Genomic DNA, 23,747 nt, shown 5'->3' with positions numbered 1-23,747 from the left:
GAGGTCATTTTGCAGGGCTCTGGTAGTGCTCCTCCTTGCACAAAGGCGGAGGTAGAGGTCCTGCTGCTGGGTTGTTGCCCTCCTACAGCCTCCTCCACGTCTCCTGATATACTGGCCTGTCTCCTGGTAGCTCCTCCATGCTCTGAACACTACGCTGACAGACACAGCAAACCTACTTGCCACAGCTCGCATTGATGTGCCATCCTGGATGAGCTGCACTACCTGAGCCACTTGTGTGGGTTGTAGACTCTGTCTCATGCTACCACTAGAGTGAAAGTACCGCCAGCATTCAAAAGTGACCAAAACATCAGCCAGGAAGCATAGGAACTGAGAAGTGGCCTGTGATCACCACCTGCAGAACCACTCCTTTATTGGGGGTGTCTTGCTAATTGCCCATCATTTCCACCTGTTGTCTGTTCCATTTGCACAACAGCATGTGAAATTGATTGTCAATCAGTGTTGCTTCCTGAGTGGACAGTGTGATTTCACAGAAGTGTGATGGACTTGGAGTTACATTGTGTTGTTTAAGTCTTCCCTGTTTTTTTTTTTTTTTTTGTTTTTTTTTTTTTGAGCAGTATATGTTATTGTGTATATATGTTATTGTGTAAATGTCATTGTTGAATATGTTATGGTGCATTGTGTATATGTTATTGGGTCTTCTGTATATTTGTTATTTTTACATATTATAGTGTATGTTATTGAGTATATGTTATTGTGCATATATGTATTGTATATAAACATTATTGAAGAAATCTACAGACAATCTCTAATTTGTTTATTTAATCTTATTCCATATGAAGCTGACATGAAAGGTGACTACACGTTCCCCGCTGCCTGTGTCCTCCCCTCACACAACTATTCCTCTATTCCATATGGAAAGCGCTGACAGAAACTACACTTCCCGAAAGCCCTTGCCTTCTGCTCGAGCCATCCAGTCGTATTCCCAGGGGTTGCGGTGACGTCGCAGTCAGGCGGCCGCTGATTGGCTGGAGGGAAGCTTTGTTTGCCATTTATGGATAGGGATAGCCCGGACTGGTGCCTGGGTTTTCATTGTAAATCGCATGACTGACTTATAAAAAAAAAAAAAAAATTCTCTCGGGGCAGCTGTAACCTCCAGTGTGAGAGCAGGCGGCAGGCGGAGCACACAGCGAGGGAGCAGTCACTTCTCCCCGGCGCTGGCTCTGGAGTACGAGCCCTTCATGTCTGCTGGAGCCGGGATACACATTAGGAAGGAAGACCTGTGAGCAGCCCCAACCTCAGCCTGCAAGATGGTGAGTGACACTGCTAGTCTTCTTACATGTGGAGCGTATAGGATGGATTCTAGATATAACTTCATATAGGATGTATTCTGGATATAACTTATATACCTCATATAGGATGTGTTCTGGATATAACTTATATACCTCATATAGGATGTATTCTGGATATAACTTATATACTTCATATAGGATGTGTTCTGGATATAACTTATATACCTCATATAGGATGTGTTCTGGATATAACTTATATACCTCATATAGGATGTGTTGTAGATATAACATATACTTCATATACGATGTGTTCTGGATATAACTTATATACCTCATATAGGATGTATTCTTGATATAACTTATATACTTCCTATACGATGTGTTCTGGATATAACTTATATACCTCATATAGGATGTATTCTAGATATAACTTATATACCTCATATAGGATGTATTCTAGATATAACTTATATACCTCATATAGGATGTATTCTAGATATAACTTGTATACCTCATATGGGATGGATTCTGGATATAACTTATATACTTCATATGGGATGGATTCTGGATATAACTTATATACTTCATATAGGATGTGTTCTGGATATAACTTATATACTTCATATAGGATGTGTTCTGGATATAACTTATATACTTCATATAGGATGTATCCTGGATATAACTTATATACTTCATATAGGATGTGTTCTGGATATAACTTATATACTTCATATAGGATGTGTTCTGGATATAACTTATATACTTCATATAGGATGGATTCTGGATATAACTTATATACTTCATACAGGATGTATTCTGGATATAACTTATATACTTCATACAGGATGTGTTCTGGATATAACTTATATACTTCATACAGGATGTGTTCTGGATATAACTTATATACTTCATATAGGATGTGTTCTGGATATAACTTATATACTTCATATAGGATGTGTTCTGGATATAACTTATATACTTCATATAGGATGTGTTCTGGATATAACTTATATACTTCATATAGGATGTGTTCTGGATATAACTTATATACTTCATATAGGATGTGTTCTGGATATAACTTATATACTTCATATAGGATGTGTTCTGGATATAACTTATATACTTCATATAGGATGTGTTCTGGATATAACTTATATACTTCATATAGGATGTATCCTGGATATAACTTATATACTTCATATAGGATGTGTTCTGGATATAACTTATATACTTCATATAGGATGTATTCTGGATATAACTTATATACCTCATATAGGATGTGTTCTGGATATAACTTATATACTTCATATAGGATGTGTTGTAGATATAACATATACTTCATATAGGATGTATCCTGGATATAACTTATATACTTCATATAGGATGTATCCTGGATATAACTTATATACTTCATATAGGAGGTATTCTGGATATAACTTATATACCTCATATAGGATGTGTTCTGGATATAACTTATATACTTCATACAGGATGTGTTCTGGATATAACTTATATACTTCATATAGGAGGTATTCTGGATATAACTTATATACCTCATATAGGATGTGTTCTGGATATAACTTATATACTTCATATAGGAGGTATTCTGGATATAACTTATATACTTCATATAGGAGGTATTCTGGATATAACTTATATACTTCATATAGGATGTGTTCTGGATATAACTTATATACTTCATATAGGATGTGTTCTGGATATAACTTATATACTTCATATAGGATGTGTTCTGGATATAACTTATATACTTCATATAGGATGTGTTCTGGATATAACTTATATACTTCATATAGGATGTATCCTGGATATAACTTATATACTTCATATAGGATGTGTTCTGGATATAACTTATATACTTCATATAGGATGTATTCTGGATATAACTTATATATCTCATATAGGATGTGTTCTGGATATAACTTATATACTTCATATAGGATGTATCCTGGAAATAACTTATATACTTCATATAGGATGTGTTCTGGATATAACTTATATACTTCATATAGGAGGTATTCTGGATATAACTTATATAGGATGGATTCTGGATATAACTTATATACCTCATATAGGATATATTCTGTATATAACTTATATACTTCATATAGGATAGATTCTGGATATAACTTATATACCTCATATAGGATGTGTTCTGGATATAACTTATATACTTCATATAGGATGTATCCTGGATATAACTTATATACCTCATATAGGATGTATCCTGGATATAACTTATATATTCATATAGGAGGTATTCTGGATATAACTTATATACTTCATACAGGATGTGTTCTGGATATAACTTATATACTTCATATAGGAGGTATTCTGGATATAACTTATATAGGATGGATTCTGGATATAACTTATATACCTCATATAGGATATATTCTGTATATAACTTATATACTTCATATAGGATAGATTCTGGATATAACTTATATACTTCAAATAGGATGTATTCTGGATATAACTTCCATACATCCAGATGTGATGTTATAAAGGGGAATGCCTCCTATAGGTTGGCATCATTGTATTCTGTATATAGCTCCCAGACCAGATGTGATGTTATAAAGGGGAATGCCTCCTATAGGTTGGCATCATTGTATTCTGTATATAGCTTTCAGATCAGAAATGATGTTATAAAGGGGAATGCCTCTTCTAGCCTGGCATCATTGTATTTTGTATAGAACTTCCATACATCCAGCTATTTTAGTGTTTCCCAACCAGAGTGCCTCCAGCTGTTGCAAAACTACAACTCCCTGCTGTCCGGGCATGCTGGGAGTTGCAGTTTTGCAACAGCTGGAGGCACCCTGGTTGGGAAACACTGAAATATGTTCTAAAGGGGGATGCCTCTTATAACCTGGCATCGTTGTATTCTGTTTCTAATGTCCAGACCAGAAGTTATGTTATAAAAGGGATTGTTACCTATCCCCTGGTATCATTGTATAGAACCTCCAGACCAGATGTGATGGTATAAAGAGGAATGCCTCTTGTAGCCTGGCATCATTGGCAGGGGTCCTGGATGACTGATCCCTAAAGCATCTGAGAGCGTAGCCCCGTAACTGGCCCCTTTACCATGTATCACATCTGTACAACAGGATGAATGTTCTCTACCACTGGGACAGGTTCACAGAAGTGCTATATAGAAGCAGCCTGGGTTCCTCTATAACACCGCCTGTCGCTCTGATCCCACACTACAGAATCAGCAGACCGGTGGAGATAATGGCTTGTTCTTGACTTTACAATGTTTGTTCCTAGCAAATCTTTAACCCTGTCCCTTGAAGGAAGCGCTGGGCTGGAGGGACATGTTGTACCTGGCTGTAGGGTTTGATCCTGAATGAATTGGCAGAAGGTATTGTGCTTAATGCAGAAAAGGGTAATCAGGGAAGAGATGAATACGAGCTGGAAATATAGGAAATATGTGCCATCACCTACAGGACACAGCGTCCTCCACTACTAGAGAGCAGCTGGTGTATTCCCTCCCGTCACTCCGTAGGGACACGCTTCCATGGGACTTGAGGTTTCACAGCATTCATGCTCTTAAAGGGAACTTAGCATAAAAAATCAAACCCCTTCTATTAAAGGGGTATTCCAGGAAAAATAATGCCAATACCTATAATTCTACAGTAAAATGAACAAATAACATCACCACACCATGTCCACTATCGTTAACAACACACCCCTACCCCTTAATTCCCTGGTTGAACTTGATGGACATATGTCTTTTTTCGACCGTACTAACTATGTAACTATGTAACTATGTAACAACACACAGTGACCACCATACTGCTTCTGAAGAGAACACACTATGTACAGCCCCTCTTTGACTGACATAAAGGGCCCTGTACATCAATTAAAGGGGTATTCCAGGAAAAACTTTTTTTTATTTATTTTTTATCAACTGGCTTAAAGTTAAACAGACTTGTTAATTACTTCTTGCAAAAAATCTTAATCCTTCCAATAATTATCAGCTGCTGAAGTTGAGTTGTTCTTTTCTGTCTGGCAACAGTGCTCTCTGCTGACATCTCTGCTTGTCTCGGGAACTGCACAGAGTAGAAGAGGTTTGCGATGGGGATTTGCTTCTACTCTGGACAGTTCCCGAGACAGCATGGTTAGTTTGGTGCAACTCACTGGAAATGTTTCCTCATGCCACCTTATAGTTGGCACACATACCGTAGGCACCAATATTTTGTCACACAACCTTATCAGGGGTATTTAAAGGCACCTTTTTAAAGCCACCGAATATGTCTGTATTAAGTTTGATATGCAATATTGACCTCTGATATATTCATTTTAAAGCATTGTTCCCCAACCAGTATCTCACCAGCTATTGCAACAGCTGTAGAGCCACAAGTTGAGGAACACTGCTATAGAGCATCCTATGTGGAACCAGTCATTGTGGGATTCTAGTAGTACTTCTGGAGATAGAGGTGTATGTGTGTGTGTATATATATACCTCTCTCTCTAATACTACTTAGCCCAGGGTCCACGATGGATAAGAGACTCCAGGGGTCACTTAGATATTCACTTTTTTTCTCTTTACAACCTGTAGCACCAGTTTAGGTTTATGAAATTTGAGTTTCCTTGTACTCAAGAATCTGTCCATATAGCATTATGGTTATCTCAAAAGTTTTTTCTACTCTTAACACTAAGGCTATGTTCACACGGCAGAATTTCCGCAATTCCGTACAAAGTCCGTTCTGCAAAGCTTTCAGCAGAATTTGGATGAAATTCCAGCAGAATTATTGTGTGCTTAAATCACAGAATTTTGTTGAAATTCAAAGCTCCATTAAATGTAATGGATTTCATCCACAATTCTGCAAAATTTAAAGACAAGTCTTTAAATTTTGCAGAATGTGTAAATTCCGCTGAGTGAATGTGACAGCGGAATCCCATTGAACATAATGGGGGAGATTTATCAAAACCTGTGCAAAGGAAAAGTTGCCCAGTTGCCAATAGTAACCAATCAGATCGTTTCTTCTTTACAGAGGCCTTGTTAAAAAATGAAAGAAGCGATCTGATTGGTTGCTATGAGAAACTGGGCAACTTTTCCTCTGGACAGGTTTTGATAAAAATGGGCTTAAAATTTTGGCAGCATTTCCAGTGGAATGTTTGTGTGGAACATAGCGTAAAGGTGCTCATACACTTCGTAAAGACCAGCTCCCTCTATTAGGCAAGGAGGCCAGATGATGTTGGACCTGCAGTGATGAGCCCTGCCGGAGCCGTCTGGTAATGGCTTATTTAGCTGAGATAAATGTTCATATGTATCGGGTGAACAGGAGAGATGGTTGTCAGCCAAACAGATGTTAAAGGGGTACTCCAGCCCTAAGACCCCTTATCCCCTATCCAAAGGATAGAGATAAGATGTCTGATCATGGGGGTCCCGCCACTGGGGACCCCACAATCTCTCATGCAGCACCGCCTATCAGCCTCACAGAGCGAAGACTGTTCCGTGTCTGATGACTCACGATCACTGGGCCGGAGTATGGGGACGTCACTCCCCATCCCCTTAATGCAAGTATATGGGAGGGGGCATGGCAGCCGGATCTTTATTCCATGAGAATGATGATAGCGGGGTGCTGCATGAGAGATTGCAGGGTCCCCAGTGGCGGGACCTCCGCGATCAGACATCTTATCCCCTATCCTTTGGATAGGATGTCTTAGGGCCAGATTAGCCCTTTATGTTGTATGGGTACCGTTCTATAAGACTATTATAAAAAGGGTCTGTAGGCTTCACTAGCCTGCCAAAGGGGTCTAACGTAAAAAAAGAATATGTCATTTCAAGCAAAATATGTAAAAATATCACTGTTCTACAAAGGTGTTTTTTTCACAACTTGGCAGTAAGTCAGTAGGTAGGTTGTTGGAAGTATAAATGGTTAACAGTGCCTTTTGGAAGGAAGGCTGGAGCCAGGCCTGTGTATGTAGAGAAGGCTATCTTTGTGTTTGTCCTGCCGTCCACACAAGGTGAATAGATGCAGTGTCTTGGCAGAACACTGAGCTGGGTGTAAGCGGCTGTGGCTCCTTTGCTTACGTTCATTTCCTGACTGACTTAGAACTGCTTTGGGATGGACAGAGTGGAGCAGTCACCGTGGCCCTTCATGGAATTTGATCCGACGCCATCGCTTCTACAGTCCCTACATAACTAGTGTCTAGTGTCACAGCCTGAAGTATCGATTATAAAGGACTTGGGATGAATTATCCTGTAATGTGTTACTCACTACATCAGGGAATGACGTTTGTTTTGGCAGTGGCGTTGTTGTCACTCGGTGTCACGTGTCGGGAGCGACAGGTGTGTCACAATGATGACTTGCGGCAGGTGTGTTGCTAAAGGAGTCAGACTGTAGGTGTTCACACCCAGGAATATTTCTACATCCGCTCCTGAAAATGTCATTAGTAGTTTATTACAACCACATATAAAACTCATGCAAATGTATCTAGTAGAGAACATATTGCTTTCAGAGGGGAGGTGTCCCTTGTGTAAACAGTCACTCTGCACTATAATGGAGCCTATCTATACACTGAGTGATGTCTTGCTTTACATTATGTATGTATATGTCTTTGATAGGGTTGCTAAGCATCTATGCTTGCTCTAGTTACAAAAGTTCTATATGCAAAGCCATGTCGATTATCATTCTAGGCTATGTCTCTTCTATTTTTAGCATGTATTAAAGGGGTACTCAGGCCCTAATACATCTTATAGCCTATCCAAAGGATAGGGGATAAGATGTATGATCGATGGGAACCCCCGCATTCTGTCATTCCGCACCCACCTTTGTGAGCTCTCCGCATCACTGGAGGCTCCGAATGTGTAGCGTGATGACCACGGGGCCTGAGTATCACGACGTCACAACTCTGCCCTGTGTGACGTCACACCCCACCCCCTCAATGCAAGTATACGGGAGGGGTGTGACACACTTGGAGCCTCCAGCGCCGCGGAGAGCTCACAAATCTGGGTGTGCAATGACATTATATTTTAATAGTTTGGACATTTACGTACGTTGCGATAACAAATATGTGTATTAATTAATATTTTTTTTACACTTTATGGGGGGAAAATGGGGGAAAAAATGACATTTTAAATTTTTATTGGGGGAGGGGGTTTTTCTAATTTTTTTTTTTTCCCTTTTATTTTTACACTTTTTAATAGTCCATACAGGGGGCTATTAGTATTTATAGCAATCCTTTGATTGCTAATACTGTTCAGTGCTATGTATAGGGCATAGCACTGATCAGTGTTATCGGTCATCTTCTGCTCTTGTCTGCTCAATCTCAGACCAGAGCAGAAGACCCGTGGAAGGTGGCAGAGGCAGACGAGGGGACCTTCGTGCGCCGTTCTGGATGATCGGAGCGCCGCGGGCGATCCGATCATCCATATTTCTGATAACACTCCCGCAGATGCCATGATCTGTATTGATCACGGCATCTGAGGGGGTTAATGGCAGACATCAGCGCGATCGCGGATGTCTGCCATTACCGGTGGGTCCCTGGCTGCGATCAGCAGCCGGGACCAGCCGCGCATGATCCGAGCATCGCTCCGATGCTTGCGGTCGTGTACAGGATGTAAATATACGTCCTTGGTCGTTAAGGGGTTAAAGGAGTTGGGGAAATTTTGTTCTGAACACTGGGTGTTGGCCGCGGGGGTCTTGACGTCACGGACACGCCACTTGTGATGTCACGCCCCACCCCCTCAATGCAAGTCTATGGGAGGGGGCAAAGCGACTGCCACACCCCCTCCTATAGACTTGCATTGAGGGTGTGTGGTGTGACATCACGAGGGGTGTGGCTGCCATGTCTCGTCACGACCCCACCACCCACACCCAGCGTTCAGAACAAAATGTCCATTAGCAAAATGAGCAGTGGAGTACCGCTTTAAATGTGTGACTGCAGTCTGCAGTTGCTCAGTGTGCATACACCCTTTTACCTGATCCCACAGGTGTGTGAGCACTGCTAGAGAACAGCAGAAACTGCTCGCTGGATATTTTCTTTTTTGGACCATTCTTTGTAAACCCTAGGGATGATAGTGTATGAAAATCCCAGTAGATCACCAGTTTCTAAAACACTTACACCAGCCCATTTGGCACCAACAACCATGCCACGTTCAAAGGCACGTCAATCCATTTCTTCCCCATTTTGTACGTTGGTGAACTTTAAACTTCAGGTAGTTGTCTAGACCACATCTACATGCCTAAATGCATTGTGTTTCTGCCAAGTGATTAGCTGATTTAGCTAAACATGTTGAACAGTTGTATCTAATAAAGTGGCCAGTGAGTGTATGTAGGGTTACTAACTTCACAACTATCTCAATTTATGCTCTACTAACACTGGTGTTATGGCATCCATTTTTAAAAAGCCATAACTGATGTGGCAATGTAGGACTAAAGGCCTGGGGGGGGGGGGGGGGGGGGGGAACTACTAGTTGGGGACAGGATATCTTAGTTTGCCAATTATTGGTTTCCATATTGACTTATGAAAGCATCTGTACTTTTCACGCTTTCATTATGTACTGATGAAAAGTAAAGGTGTTTCCTATAATACCTTTAGTTTTTTTTCTGGTGCCAGAAAGTTAAACAGATTTGTAAATTACTTCTATTAAAAAATCCTTCCAGTACTTATTAGCTGCTGAATACTATAGATTAAATTATTTTCTTTTTGGAACACAGAGCTGTCTGCTGACATCATGACCACAGTGCTCTCTGCTGACATCTTTGTCCAGAGTAGGAGAAAATCCCCATAGCAAACATGCTGCTCTGGACAGTTCCTAAAATGGACAGAGATGTCAGCAGAGAGCACTGTGTTCCAAAAAGAAAATATTTTCTTCTGTAGTATACAGCAGCTAATAAGTACTGGAAGGATTAAGATTTTTTAATAGAAGTAATTTACAAATCTGTTTAACTTTCAGGTGCCAGTTGATTTATAATGATTTTCCACTGGAGTACCCCTTTAAGCGTAATAACCATCCCTCCTGGACACATGTGGCTTAGATTAAAAGTTGATTTTACAAGCTGTGGATTCCACAATGTAGAGTTGATGCTGTGGAAAGCTGCAGCATCAAATCCGCAGCATGAAATTGAAGTGGATTAAGTACATGTGAATGTACCCTAAAATGCATTTTTAGCATCACTCCAAAACTGCATGAAGTTTATAATGCTAAAATGAACTGATTTAAAAAAAAAAAAAAGTTTTCCACCGGAGTACCCCTTTAATTACAACGGGTGGAAGCACTAATCAGCCTAGCCATTCAATTGTAGAAGGAAGGAAAGCTAATCTCCTGTTTGTGACTAGACCCTACGTTGTGAGTGCAATACAAGAACAGTGCTCGTGGGTCTAGCTTTTTATGGATATTCGGTCTGTGCATTTTCCTTATTGTCTCCACTACATGATTTCTCCTTACATGGTGACTTATTCCTTCCTGCAAACCTCATTTTTATACAGTTACTCAGTCTAAATATATTCTATGCTTAACAAAAGTAGCAACAATAAGAAGTGAACTTGTTGCCTTGAGCTGGCACTGTGGTGGTTGCCTGGCGCTCAGTGATCGGGGCTAGACAAGAAATATCAGATTATATAGTTAATGGCTTGATGATTGCTGTCATTAGTTTCTGGTGCTTTTCAGACAAGCCTAGGTTACATTACACTGTATTAATAGCATGAACACAATGGGATTTACTGTAAGGAGTTATTGTGTGCTCTGTGAAGAATTCATACTCCACCAGATTGTTACCGAAAAAGCACATCGTAGGAACAGTAAAAACATCATTAAGGTTCAGCCTGTTCCAATGTAAAACACTCCCTATTAATAAAGAATAGGAACATATTCATGCTTGTGTATAATGGTTACCAAAGTCTACGGGGGAGATTTATCAAAACAGTTGCCCATAGCAACCAGCCTCTGCAAAATAATCTAGTTGCTATGGGCAACATTTCTTCTGGACAGGTTTTGATAAATCTCCTCCTTCGGGTCCTAGAAAATGGGGGATGTGATGGAAAATGGCACAAATTCTACAAAATGATGATGGGTTTTCTTCCTGAAGCTACAGAAAGCAATCAAAAAAATAGGGTGGCAAAAGTAAATGTCTACATGCGCGGTGTATGGGTCCATGACATTTGTCTAGCTCTCTGTTGGTCTGGGTTTTAAAAACCACTGCAAAGGTCCTATCAAAGAGCAGCTGGTAAAGGAATAGATATGAAATAACAATTAAACTGTTCCCAACTATAATACAAGCTTACACCAGGCTTGAAAAACATGCAGCCCACCTAAGGATGGCAGCCCATAATCACTGTGATGTCAAGGGCAGGGACATTCTACAGAATAACTTTTCTGCAGCCACGCAGCGAGGTTTATGATCACTTTGCTACAGCCATGCAGCGAGGTTTGTGATCACGTTGCTGCAGCCACGCAGCAAGGTTTGTGATCATGTTGCTACAGCCACGCAGCGAGGTTTGTGATCATGTTGCTACAGCCACGCAGCGAGGTTTGTGATCACTTTGCTACAGCCACGCAGCGAGGTATGTGATCACTTTGCTACAGCCACGCAGCGAGGTATGTGATCACTTTGCTACAGCCACGCAGCGAGGTATGTGATCACTTTGCTACAGCCACGAAGCGAGGTTTGTGATCACTTTGCTACAGCCACGCAGCGAGGTTTGTGATCACTTTGCTACAGCCACGCAGCGAGGTATGTGATCACGTTGCTACAGCCACGCAGCGAGGTATGTGATCACGTTGCTACAGCCACGCAGCGAGGTATGTGATCACTTTGCTACAGCCACGCAGCGAGGTATGTGATCACTTTGCTACAGCCACGCAGCGAGGTATGTGATCACGTTGCTACAGCCACGCAGCGAGGTATGTGATCACGTTGCTACAGCCACGCAGCGAGGTATGTGATCACTTTGCTACAGCCACGCAGCGAGGTATGTGATCACGTTGCTACAACCACGCAGCGAGGTATGTGATCATGTTGCTGCAGTCATGTCAGCTGTGTATATTTCTGGATCACTTTGACGTGTCCAGTGTGGGATTTACCTCTCAACCCACATAGGTTAACATACTTGTAGGGCACATCAGGGTAAATATTTTTGAAAATACATTAATTTATAAAAGTTGTCTAGGTTACAGTGAGCTGCCAAAAAAGGGGAGGAAAGTGGCAGGAATATCAGGAGACTGAGGCAAGTTTGCTAAACATTTAAAGAGTACCTTTCATTAAAAAAAACTTTTGATATATTATAGGTTAATGTATGCAGAATGACTTTCCAATAGCATGTAATTAAAAAAATATGCTTCTTTCTATTTATTTTACCACTGAAAAAATGACCACTAGGGCTCTCCCCACCAGTCCCGGCCGATAGATTTCGGACTCATGCCGGCCTGGCAGCATGAGTCAGAAATCCCTTACTGAAATTACCCCCCCATGATTACTAGCCTGCGGCAGCTCCCGGCAGGTCTAACCCCCCCCCCCCCCCTAATACTAACAGGTCTGCCCGCAGAGGAAGGGTGGAAGGGAGCCCATGCAGGCTTCAGCTGACGTCAGGCCTGCCAGGTCACTCCCCCTTCCTCTCTCACAGATGGCAGGAGAATGAGCAAGCAACTGATCATGTTAAAGGTAGGAAAAGGGGGGGGCGCAACAATTAGGGACAGATGAGTTCATGAGAGGTACTCTTTAACTACATGAGTTAATAGAGGTTTTTTAGCGGGTATTCCCACCTGTGGCCTCAGGTGTAGCCAGCAGACCATCTTAAATAGTGTCACAAATCCCCCTGACTGCATGTGTTTGGGGCAAGTTCTTGACCATGTTGGATTTCAACATGCCTGAGCTTTTATTATCTAGGGAGATAAACAGCCACAAGTGGTGTCTGGTAATGACTTTATTCGCTCCAGGTCTATATTCACATCTGTGCATAAAGAGATTACGAAGAGGGCACCATTTCACTCACAGATGTAGTGCTAAAGGCAATTGACAAGGCAGTCATATGAGTATATCATGTGGCAAGCAGGTTGACATTGATTTGTAGCCCTACTGAGTTACGTAGCCCAGGAAAAGAAATAGACAGGTGTTTCTGTAATAAAAGAAAAACAAGACACTGTACTCCTATATCTCTGGTGTATTGTGTATCTCCCTTATCCTCTATCTGACAGACAGGGAATGGGCTTTAAAAAACTGGAGTACCCTTTTAATTCTCCAGAGCCACTCTGCTAGTCCTCACCACTGCTTTGTATACTTAGCTGTAGCGATGATGCGTTCATATACCCCGCATCTCATTATTGCCCCCAGTGGTCTTGTGCTGGTTCTCTATGGACAGTGATTGGCTGTAGCAGTCCATTGGTTATATGGGTACATCATCGTTGTAGTAAAGTATACAAAGTCTGTTGGGGAGGACCTAAATTTTTCAGCACTGGGGGCCCCCTTCGGGAGTTGAGCTGATGATGAATATAGCCTCTTTTTTACATTACCTATTGTCCGAATACTCAGGGTAAATCCACATGAGCTGGTAGCAGTGAGGCAGAGAGCTGTACCAGCAGGAAGAAAAAAAACACTGAGGGCATGTTCAGAAGAGCGGATCCACAGCGTATTTTTCTCTGCAGATCTGCCACCAAAGGACCCCTACAGGGTGCCTCAAATGTGTCTCAGATGTGCAGTATACTCGCACATCGCAGCTACTCTCGGCCTAGCTCACTCGCACATCGCAGCAGTGTGTCTGCTCGTAATAGTGTATTGCCGCTTCGAGCAGGCACATCTAAGGCATCCTGTAGGGGTCCTTCGATGGCAGATCTGCAGCGTAAAATACACTGTGGATCCACTCGTCTGAACGTACCCTAATATTGTGTGCAAAGACATATGTTTTAGCTGTAGGTTTATTGCAAATGAGAACAGTTTTAGACAAAAATAATAAAAAATTCCAGTATGTTCATGGTGCAGATGTTTGTTGCACCACTAATGGCCAATCTGAATATAAGCAATATGGCTTTTCCCCCACCCTATCGGCATAGACTAATAGATCGCTATCTGTTTGTTTTGGTATAGAAAGAGAGCTATCAATAAAGGCCACAGGCAGAAGCCACCAGAGACTATCCCAATGACTACTGGTTCAGGCAGCATGAAAGGGATGACTGGTTCCTTTTTAAAAATCAATGCTGTATGTGTAAAAGAAACATTGTATTGTGCATGCTGGGGTTTAGTATTTTATATTCCTTTTATGGATGTGAAAGGACAAAGAAGTAGGGCAGGAAATATGCTGGTGCCTTTGAACTTGTCAAATACTTTTCAGAATACTGTTGGGGGAAAAAGAAAAGCAAGCTGAATTCAAGAGCTTATTAGGGCTTTGAACATTGATGGCCCATTCTCACTATAGATTATGGAGTTTAACGGAGTTGTCCAAAAAAAAAGTTTTGTTTTCTTTATTTGTAAATGTGCCCAGGTTGCCTTATAAAAGGAAAATTAACTTACCTTCCTGGGTTCTATGCAGCCTCTTTATTCACAGTGCCCAAAATTGCCGCTTAGCCAATCATTGTCTGGGTCGGGACACCATTGCAGCCAGTGATTGACCGAGCAGCAATGTCTTGTGCTGACGCCAATGTCTTGTACTGCACACACCGGGTCCCGTGATAACGAAGGCTGCGAATGAGTTTGGAAAGAGTAGTGTGTGTGTGTTTTTTTATATATATATATATATATATATATATATATATATAGTCCCCTGGGGTCATTAAAAAAAATAAATAAATAAAAACTTTTTTTTTTCCTGGACGACCCTTTTAATTGTGTAATAAAAGGTATAATGTTTTATGAAATATTGAAATGAAGATATGTGCTTGCATGGAATAGCAGACTTTATTTGGTCAACGCTCCAATAGTTTTTCTTCTAGGCCTCTTTCATACATAGTATGTGGTGAGTATATTGAGCCAAAATCAGGAGTGGGTCCAAAACACAGAAAAAAAGGTGCAGATTTTCCTTTATATATATTTTTTTTTTCTGTGTCAACTAAACACAATCTGTGGACTGAGTGGTATTGCTGCTAGAACAAGATAGCCAAGTTTTTTTTTAATGCTGTATGACCCCTTTAACCTACATAGGTGGCTTTGAAATCCATGTAACTATTCTACTGTCATATAAATGAGAAAATACACCACTGAGTAGCCACGAAACCCAAGCGGAAGACATTTTGGAGACACATGTCATATGATGCCCAGAATTTGAGGTGAACTTCATGTCATTCATTGCACTTGATGATGCAGATAGGATTTATATAAAAAGACCATATAAAAACTTCTTATAAACTTGTTCTGCTCTTTAGAGATATTTTTAATGTAAGAATGGTTTGTAAAAGAACGTACCGTATTTTTCGTCATATAAGACGCTCCGGCATATAAGATGCACCTAATTTTATAGGATAAAAATTTTATAGGATAAAAATAAAGATTCTGAACCAAACAGAATTGTTGGCTGTCCAGGTATGCTGGGAGTTGTAATTTTGCAACATCTGGAGGTCCGCAGGTTGAAGACCACTGGTATAGGAGGTAGTACTCACATGTGCCCGCCACTCTGGACCCTTCACCGCTGCCCTAGATGTCGCCCTCTATCGCTGTCGCCGCATTCCCGGGGTGTCCCCGTCGCTCCGGAATGTCTCTGCTGCCTGGTATCCTCGCTCTCCGTCACCGCCATGACGTCGCTACGCACGGCGCTCCTATTGGATGGCGGAACGGCGTGCGTGATGATGTGGTGACGACGAAGGAGAGCGCCGGCCATGCAGGGGATCCCGGCACGGAGCAGACGCCAAGGAGGCAGGTAAGGTCCCTCCCGGTGTCCTGTAAGTTGTTCGGGACGCTGCAATTTCACCGCGGCGGTCCCGAACAGCCCGACTGAACAGCCGGGTTAGTGTCATTTTAGCTTCAGACGCGGTGGTCAGCTTTGATCACCGCGTCTGAAGGGTTAATACAGGGCATCATTGCGATCAGTGATGTCCTGTATTAGCCGCGGGTCCCGGCAGTTGATGACCGCATGGTCTGCAGCGATAGGACAGGTATTTGCCGTATAAGACGCACCAACTTCCCCCCCCAAGAAAAAGTGCATCTTATATGGTGAAAAATACGGTAGATAGATTCACCATATACTAGAAGAGGCATATCTTTATGCTGTAACTTTGCCCATTATAATTATGGAAAAGTAGTGGGAAAATGATTTTGTTCCAAAGGAAATGTAAACCCAAAATATTCTTCTTGTGTCCGTCCTAGGTACAATTATTCAGTGTTAACATCATATGTAGTCATTGACCCGTGGACTTTTTACTCAGCCCTCAGGAAAAGAAGAATAACATAATACAAAGCCATACTCAGGGGGTAGTCAGGACTTCTCTACAATAAACATATTTTCCAAACTTAGTTTCCAGCTGAGTGTAACAAAGCCGTCAAATGAAAGTGACGCACATTGTGTCACATCCAAAATTCAGTGTAAAAAGAGTACAGGCTCATGGTACCTCTACAAAGAATTCTAAAATATAGTCCCTCGTGTTTTTTTTGTTTTTTTTTTCCAATTTTGACATCTTCATGCCACACACGTGATATGAAGAAGCCCTAAGCTATAGGCTATTCTGAACATTAAATAGCAAAGGAAATATGATAAAAATCTGAGGGTGGTCCTCCTTCCCTTACCAGGACCCTCTTCTATTTACATTACCAATGGCTTGGATTAGTGGCTTCAGTCTCATTCAGACTAGTATCTGGTCACATCTAAGTATAATAGGAATTAGAAGTGTCCTGACCTGTTTGACTGGTAACCCTGCCTATTTACAATGCACAACCTACAAGGTAATTATCAGTACTGCTGGTAAACATATACAACTCTCTGTTGTGTGTTTATGCCCAAAGACTTTTACTTTAGATACAAGACAAATTGTGGCCTGAGAATTCCACACCAAAATCTGTGTTATTTTTATGTTTCTATAGTACAGCATAGGCTAGTAGTATTTCTTGTGTATGCCTTGTCCTTACCTGTTTTAGCTGTTATCAGGTTACTATTTCTGAAATGAACTCAATAGACTTAAAGTAGGTTAAAAGGGTACTTCGGTGGAAAACTTTATTTTTTATTTTTTATGAACTGGTGTCAAAGTTTAAACAGATTTGTAAATTACTTCTATAAAAAAATCGTAATCCTTTCAGTACTTTTTAGCAGCTGTTTGCTACAGAGGAAAATCTTAATTTTTTTAATTTCTTTTTTGTGTTGTCCACAGTGCTCTCTGCTGACACCTGATGCCCGTATCAGGAACTGTCCAGAGCAGGAGTCATAGCCCCGCCCCCTCATGATGCCACGCCCCGTCCCATAGACTTGCATTGAGGGGGCGCCCGCTGTCACGCCCCCTCCCATAGACTTGCATTGAGGGGGGTGGGGCGTGATGTAAAGAAGGGGCGGGGCTATGACATCACGAGCTCCCGGCGTCTGCTCCAACGTTCAGAACAGTTTGTTCTAATCTCTGAGCAGCGGAGTACCCCTTTAAGGACCAAGGGCATACCGGTACATTATTATTGTGTTTACTAACTTAGTCAGCAGAGTGGTCTATGGTTTCATATACCTAACTTTTTATTAGAGATTAGTATCACACAGATCCCAAATACATCATAAGGCTGGAACTCCACTGAGGTTTTTTTTTTGCGAAAACGCAGTCAAAAACGCCAATTTTCCCGCATTTTCACAGAAAAAATGCCTCATCCAGATGTTAGCTGCAAGTCAATGGTAAACTGCAAAATGCCAGATTCGCTTGGCTCTTTTCAGTTTGGCGTTTTTTTTTTTTTTAATCCTTTTGGCGTTTTTCAGCAATTTCAGGCTCAGAGGCTGGATTTTCAAAACGCCCTGCTAAAACATAGTTTGGCATTATTGCCCTAAAATCGTGGTGTTTTCTCCCATAGAAGTCTATGGGAGAGCAAAAACGCCAAGAAAAACACCATGTTGGTTTTAAATTTAGCGTTTTTTATTTAATTTATTTTTATCCCCAAAAAATATGGAGATACACTTTTTTTATTGAAATTTCGTAGGGTACCATAAAAAAATTAATAAAAAAAGATACAGTAGTGATGGAAAAAAATTGTACCTAACGAAATGTATCTTTTTTATTATGAAATGTTTATTAATTTTTAAACAGGGATCAATTTATGTGAGCGGGTAAAGCACTAAAAATGTAGCCGACAATAATAAAAATGTAGTGTGTGCGTGTTTTTCACTTTTTATTTTTTATTTTTTAGGTACTACTACTACTCCCAGCATGGAACACACTGTTCCATGATGGGAGTAGTAGTTACCTGTACTTATTAACAGATCGCCCGTTGCGATCCTCCTGTATAATGTATAGATGCGGCCCGGCCGCTCTTCTCTGGTCCCCTGCACTGATGTATATATACACATAATCATATTTCCCGCAGCGAGCTGTGATTGGTCAGATGGTTCCAGCCAATCACAGCTCTCTGTGAGAAACAGAATGTGTATATATACGGCGTGCAAGGGACCATAGGAGAGTGCCGGTCGCTGCATCCATACACTATACAGGAGGATCACAGCGGGTGTCATGAGTGATACCCACAGTGATCTTTCCTTAACTACAAGTACTACTACTCCCAGCATGGAGTACACTCTGCCCCATGCTGGGAGTTGTAGTACCTGCATTAATAGACAGATCGCAGCAGGTGTCAGAAGTTACACTCGCTGTGATCTGTCTATTAATGGAGGTACTACAGCTCCCAGCATGGAGCAGAGTGACACTGACACCCGCTGTGACCATCCTGTCTATAGCAGAGATTCAGAGCGGCTGTATACATCGCTCGCATCCCTGCTCTGCACTGTACTCCGGGCCGGCCGCTCATTCATCTTTTCCTCAGAGCTGTGATTGGCTGCAACCATCCGGCCAATCACAGCTCTGGGTGGGAAATATGAACGGCCAGTGATGTGAATAGAGCAGAGATGTGAGCGCTGTATAGAGCCACATCTCTGCTATATTATGGACGATCGCATCGGGTGTCAGACTGACACCCGGGGCGATATGTCTATAGTACAGGTACTACTACTCCCATCATGGAACAGTCTTGTTCCATGCTGGGAGTAGTAGTACTACATAAAAAATGTCAAAAAAAGAGGGAAAAAAAGTTAAACACACACATACTTTATAAAAAAAAAGTATTAAAATTTTGTTATAAAAAATAAACATTTAGTTAAATACATTTTACATCCCTACTGCATCCTTTATTTTTGGTAAACAACTATTTTGTAAAAAAAAAAAAAAAAAAAAAGCAAAAGGGGCCAAAAATGGCAAATTCCACACAAAGGTAAAAACGCCAGAAAAAACGCCAAAACGCAGGGAAAAACTGGCAGTTTTTCTGGCGTTTTTTCTGGCGTTTTTATGCCACAAAAATCGCAGGGCAAAAAACTCAGTGGAGTCCTAGCCTAAGGGTAGGGTCACACGTAGCACATCCGCAGCGTACATCACGCCAACTGCAGACACAAGAACAAGCTCCCTGCGGCCAGGTAGCTCTGCGTGCCCACTCGTAGCGGCGGATTTCACACTGTAGACACAGTGCTTGCTTGTAGCAGATGCGCAACGGGAAATCCTCCGCTGCAAGCAGACACATAGACCCAGCCGCAGCAGGAAGTCATTCTATTGACTGCTGTCGGTGCATCCACGGTGTGAAATACGCTGTGGATGCACTACATGTGGCCCTACCCCAAGGCTAGTTTTTTTCATTTTTTTTCCCCCCAAAAACGCTGAATGAAACACCAAGTGGCGTGCAAATACACAGCGGCCAGATGTTAGCTGCAAGTCTGTATGAAGTTATAAAATGCTATCCCCCTTTCCATATTTGTCTTTGGCGCGTTTTTTTTTTACTCCCCATTGGCATTTTTCTGTGGATTTGGGCTCCTTAGCAGTTTTTTTTTTTTTTTAAATTGCAGCATGTTAAGACTGTGTGTTTTTTATTTATTTATTTTTGTTTGTTTTTCTTTCCCCATGAATTCTATGGGAGAGAAAAAAATGCCATTAAAAACTCAATGTGGGTTTTACATTGGCGTTTTTTTTTATTTTTTATAATAAAGATAAAAAATCAGGGGTGGACACAGGAACAGTAAGAAAAAATATGCAATTTCAACACAAAGACAAAAATAAAACGGAAACACCAAAAAAAAAAACAGCAAAAAACAAGTGGAAGCCTTTTTCCTATACAGACTAGACCCAGTGTGCTGCTGTTTAGGCTCCCTGCACATGGTATTACATTATGCAGGAGGCCTCAGTGAAAGACATGCATGCATAGTGAAAAATGTTCACCTCACATCAATCTGAATGGGACTTTTGTCTATTTTTCCTGCTAATGTCTGTTTTTTTTTTTTTTTTTTTTTTTTTAACGAAAATATTTATATATTTTTTATGAAAATATTGAAATACCCTATAAGATTGTTAGTTTTGAGCTTACTTTTTCATCATGCGTCTTCCTGAATATTGATGGTAACCTATCCAGATGGTGAACAAAGCCTTCACCGCCGAGCCTGTAATTGAGAAGCATGTGTCATTCTATTTCTTTGCCCTTCGCTTTTGTCTCATTCGCTTCCAGCTGTATCGCTTTAAGTCCTCGTACTCCTTATGCCCGTCAGTTTTGTTGTGAGGCATCATACTATGTTTGACGCTGTATTGTGTTATGGCAGTGTTTCTCAGCCAGGGTGCCTCCAGCTGTTGCAAAACTACAACTCCCAGCATGCCCGGACAGCCAAGGGCTGTCCGGGCATACTGGGAGTTGTAGTTTTGCAACAGCTGGAGGCACCCTGGTTGAGAAACACTATGTTATGCTAAGGCTAGAGCTTATGCAAAATGTATATATTTTTTGGTCACCAAATGAAAATTCATTACTTATTCTATACCCCTCTTATTAACCCTTTGAACATGTGATCCTGCTAAAGTAGGTGCATAGGCTGAACCCGGTGTTCACAGTTTATCGGTATTGTCTTCTCTGACCTCCGCAGCCAGCATCTCTGTCTAGATGTCACATGGTGTTCGTAGGCCAGAAACAAGCAGGGGCAGCAGTTTGGAAGCCGCTTTGACTATAGAATACATTTACATAGGAATGAATTCACCACCTGCTTCAGCATCTGAGCTCCACGTGTTGAATAGATTTCCTGCGCCATACATTTTTATATAAACAGCAGCTGGACCTGCGGCCAGTGACTAAGCGCTCAGCTGTATGGTTTTATCATCAGCTACAGAACATATACAAGTGCATAAACACTACATATGTTCTACTCCGTTGTATTTGTAATGAATTTTCCTAACACAAAATGTGCATTGCTGAACAAGCCAGACTTAGAAAGCTGATCTCAAAGAATCCTTTCCATGTCAGGACGGCAGGATCCCTGTAAAGATGCTATAGGCACGGTCAGCAATATATAGGTTTGTAGGTTCTTTAAAACGCGTTTCGAGCAACAAATGCCGTCAAATTCTCATGTAAGTTTAGTCGTTAGTGACCGTTTTTTGCTAAACGTATACTAGGCATTGTCCTTTGAGAAAGTCCATTGTCTTTTACCTTACTAGGCCTTATGGATTTGGCTTCTGGTGTCCTGCTATTTCAGCTGACAGAGCCAAGCTATTCTTAGGACACAACAAAGTTCTATAAATAAGTGATGTTTCTGAGCACAGCAGAGATTCCAGACTCTTGTGAATCTTTTCATTGTTTTACTTGTTTATTTCTGAGATGAATAAGAATATAAACAGCAGTAGATACCCAGGAAGATATATCCGATGATACAGTTTAAAGAGAATCTGTCAGCTCTGTATGATGCTCCGAACCACAGACCTGGACAGAAGCTAATAGGGAGATGGTACCGGTCTCTTAGCTGATGACTTCAAAAGTTATAAATTCATGCCAGTTCAAGTGTCATAAAGGTGGTGCTGAGCTGCAACATGCAGGCCTCCTTCCTCCCCAATCCTTCCCTGCTTGACTTCCAGAAAGAGTCTTGTACATCAATCATCCTAGGTAGTGGGTGAGGAAGGAGGTATGTATACTGTATCGTTTTTTTAGGGCCGATACGATAATCGGTGGAAGTTAGGGCCGATAGCCGATAACTTATACCGGAATATCGGTAGAAGTTATCGGCTATTTATCCCCCCACAACACCGCTGCAGATCATTGATTTAAAGCAGGCGCTTTAAATCAATGAACTGCAGTGGCTTTTGTGGTGCCATAGACCGCCACCCGCCTCTCTCCCCCTGCCTCTCCGGGGGTCCTGAGTCCTACCGCCGCACCGCTCCGTGCCCCCTACCACCCCACCGCGTCGCACCGTCCCGGCCCCATTGCCTCCCCCCATCCCCGGTTTTATAATTACCTGTTCCCGGGGTCCGCTCCACATCTGGCTCCGGTGGCGTCCTCCTGAGCGGTCACTGTGCGCACTGATGGTGACGTCACGTCACTCGTCATTGCGCACAGCGTAACGCAGGAGCCAGAAGTAGCATGAACCTCGGGAACAGGTAATTATAAAACCGGGGATGGGGGAGGCAATGGGGCCGGGGCAGTGCGGTGGGGGGGTGTGACGCGGTGCGGTGCAGTGCGGCGGGTCGGGGGGGGGCCGTCGCGGTGGGGGCGGGGCATTATCGGCAAGGTAATTTCAGATACCGATAATGCCCAAAATCGTGATTATCGGCCGATAATATTGGCCAAACCGATAATCGGTCTATCCCAGCTCAGCACCGCCTCTATGGTACTTATATGGGCACTGTCAGATACAAAAACTTTTGATATGTTGTAAAGCATGCAAAACTAATAGATTTTGCAATTGCTTTCATTAGAACATTTTCTTGGACACATACTAGTCCTGGTGTGTCCATGCATCATCACCTGTCATGGACACACTTCCTTGATTGACAGCTGTGAGCACAGGGCTCACAGCTGGAGGAAAAATCCTCCCACTGTCAGCTTGTGTCCCTCTACTGTCAGTGATGACAAGCTGGGAGTTGTAGTTTTGCTAATGCTAGAAGAGATGTGAGCAGACAGCATAATGAGGGAGGGGGCGGAGACCTCACAGTGAGGCCATGCCCAAAGTGAGCCAAACCCACCGACTGACTAAACGTTATGGCCGCCTCCCAACAGATGATGTAGAGATGAGCTAAAGACAAAACTGTCTGGCAGCTGCTCCTCCCTCCAATCCATAGAGAACACATGAAGGTTTGGCTATCAGGAAAGTTACTGACAACATTTAAAAGTGTATGGCCACCTTTAGGGTGTGTAAAGGTATAGCATGTGAATTTGCAACATAATAGGCATGCTGTGGATTTGGAAATTCACAACATGACCTCAAATCAGCATCAGAGATATCTGATATCTTAATCAGATTAGGAAAATATATGTTGTAATGTACATTATTGCAAAAAAACTGCCAAAAATCTGCCTCATCTGAATGTACCTGAATGTATGGTTATATAGCAAGTTGTACCGTAATCACGATGCAGCCATGTGT

At 41.8% G+C, this 23,747-nt stretch overlaps 1 protein-coding gene across 1 annotated transcript in view; it reads left to right on the top strand.

The window, feature by feature from the left end:
* Nucleotides 1-946: 946 nt before the first annotated feature.
* Nucleotides 947-23,747, top strand: part of MYO1E (myosin IE) — a 160,477-nt gene continuing 137,676 nt past the window's right edge. Inside the window, exon 1 of the mRNA XM_056572455.1 lies at nucleotides 947-1,271. Coding sequence (XP_056428430.1) covers nucleotides 1,269-1,271 — 3 coding nt within the window. The 5' untranslated portion in view covers nucleotides 947-1,268. The remainder of the gene's footprint in view (nucleotides 1,272-23,747) is intronic.

This window comes from Hyla sarda, chromosome 4, assembly GCF_029499605.1.
Source record: "Hyla sarda isolate aHylSar1 chromosome 4, aHylSar1.hap1, whole genome shotgun sequence".
Lineage (NCBI taxonomy): Eukaryota > Metazoa > Chordata > Amphibia > Anura > Hylidae > Hyla > Hyla sarda.
Note: the sequence above shows the minus strand (reverse complement) of the source record. Positions and strands in the feature narration are given on the sequence as shown.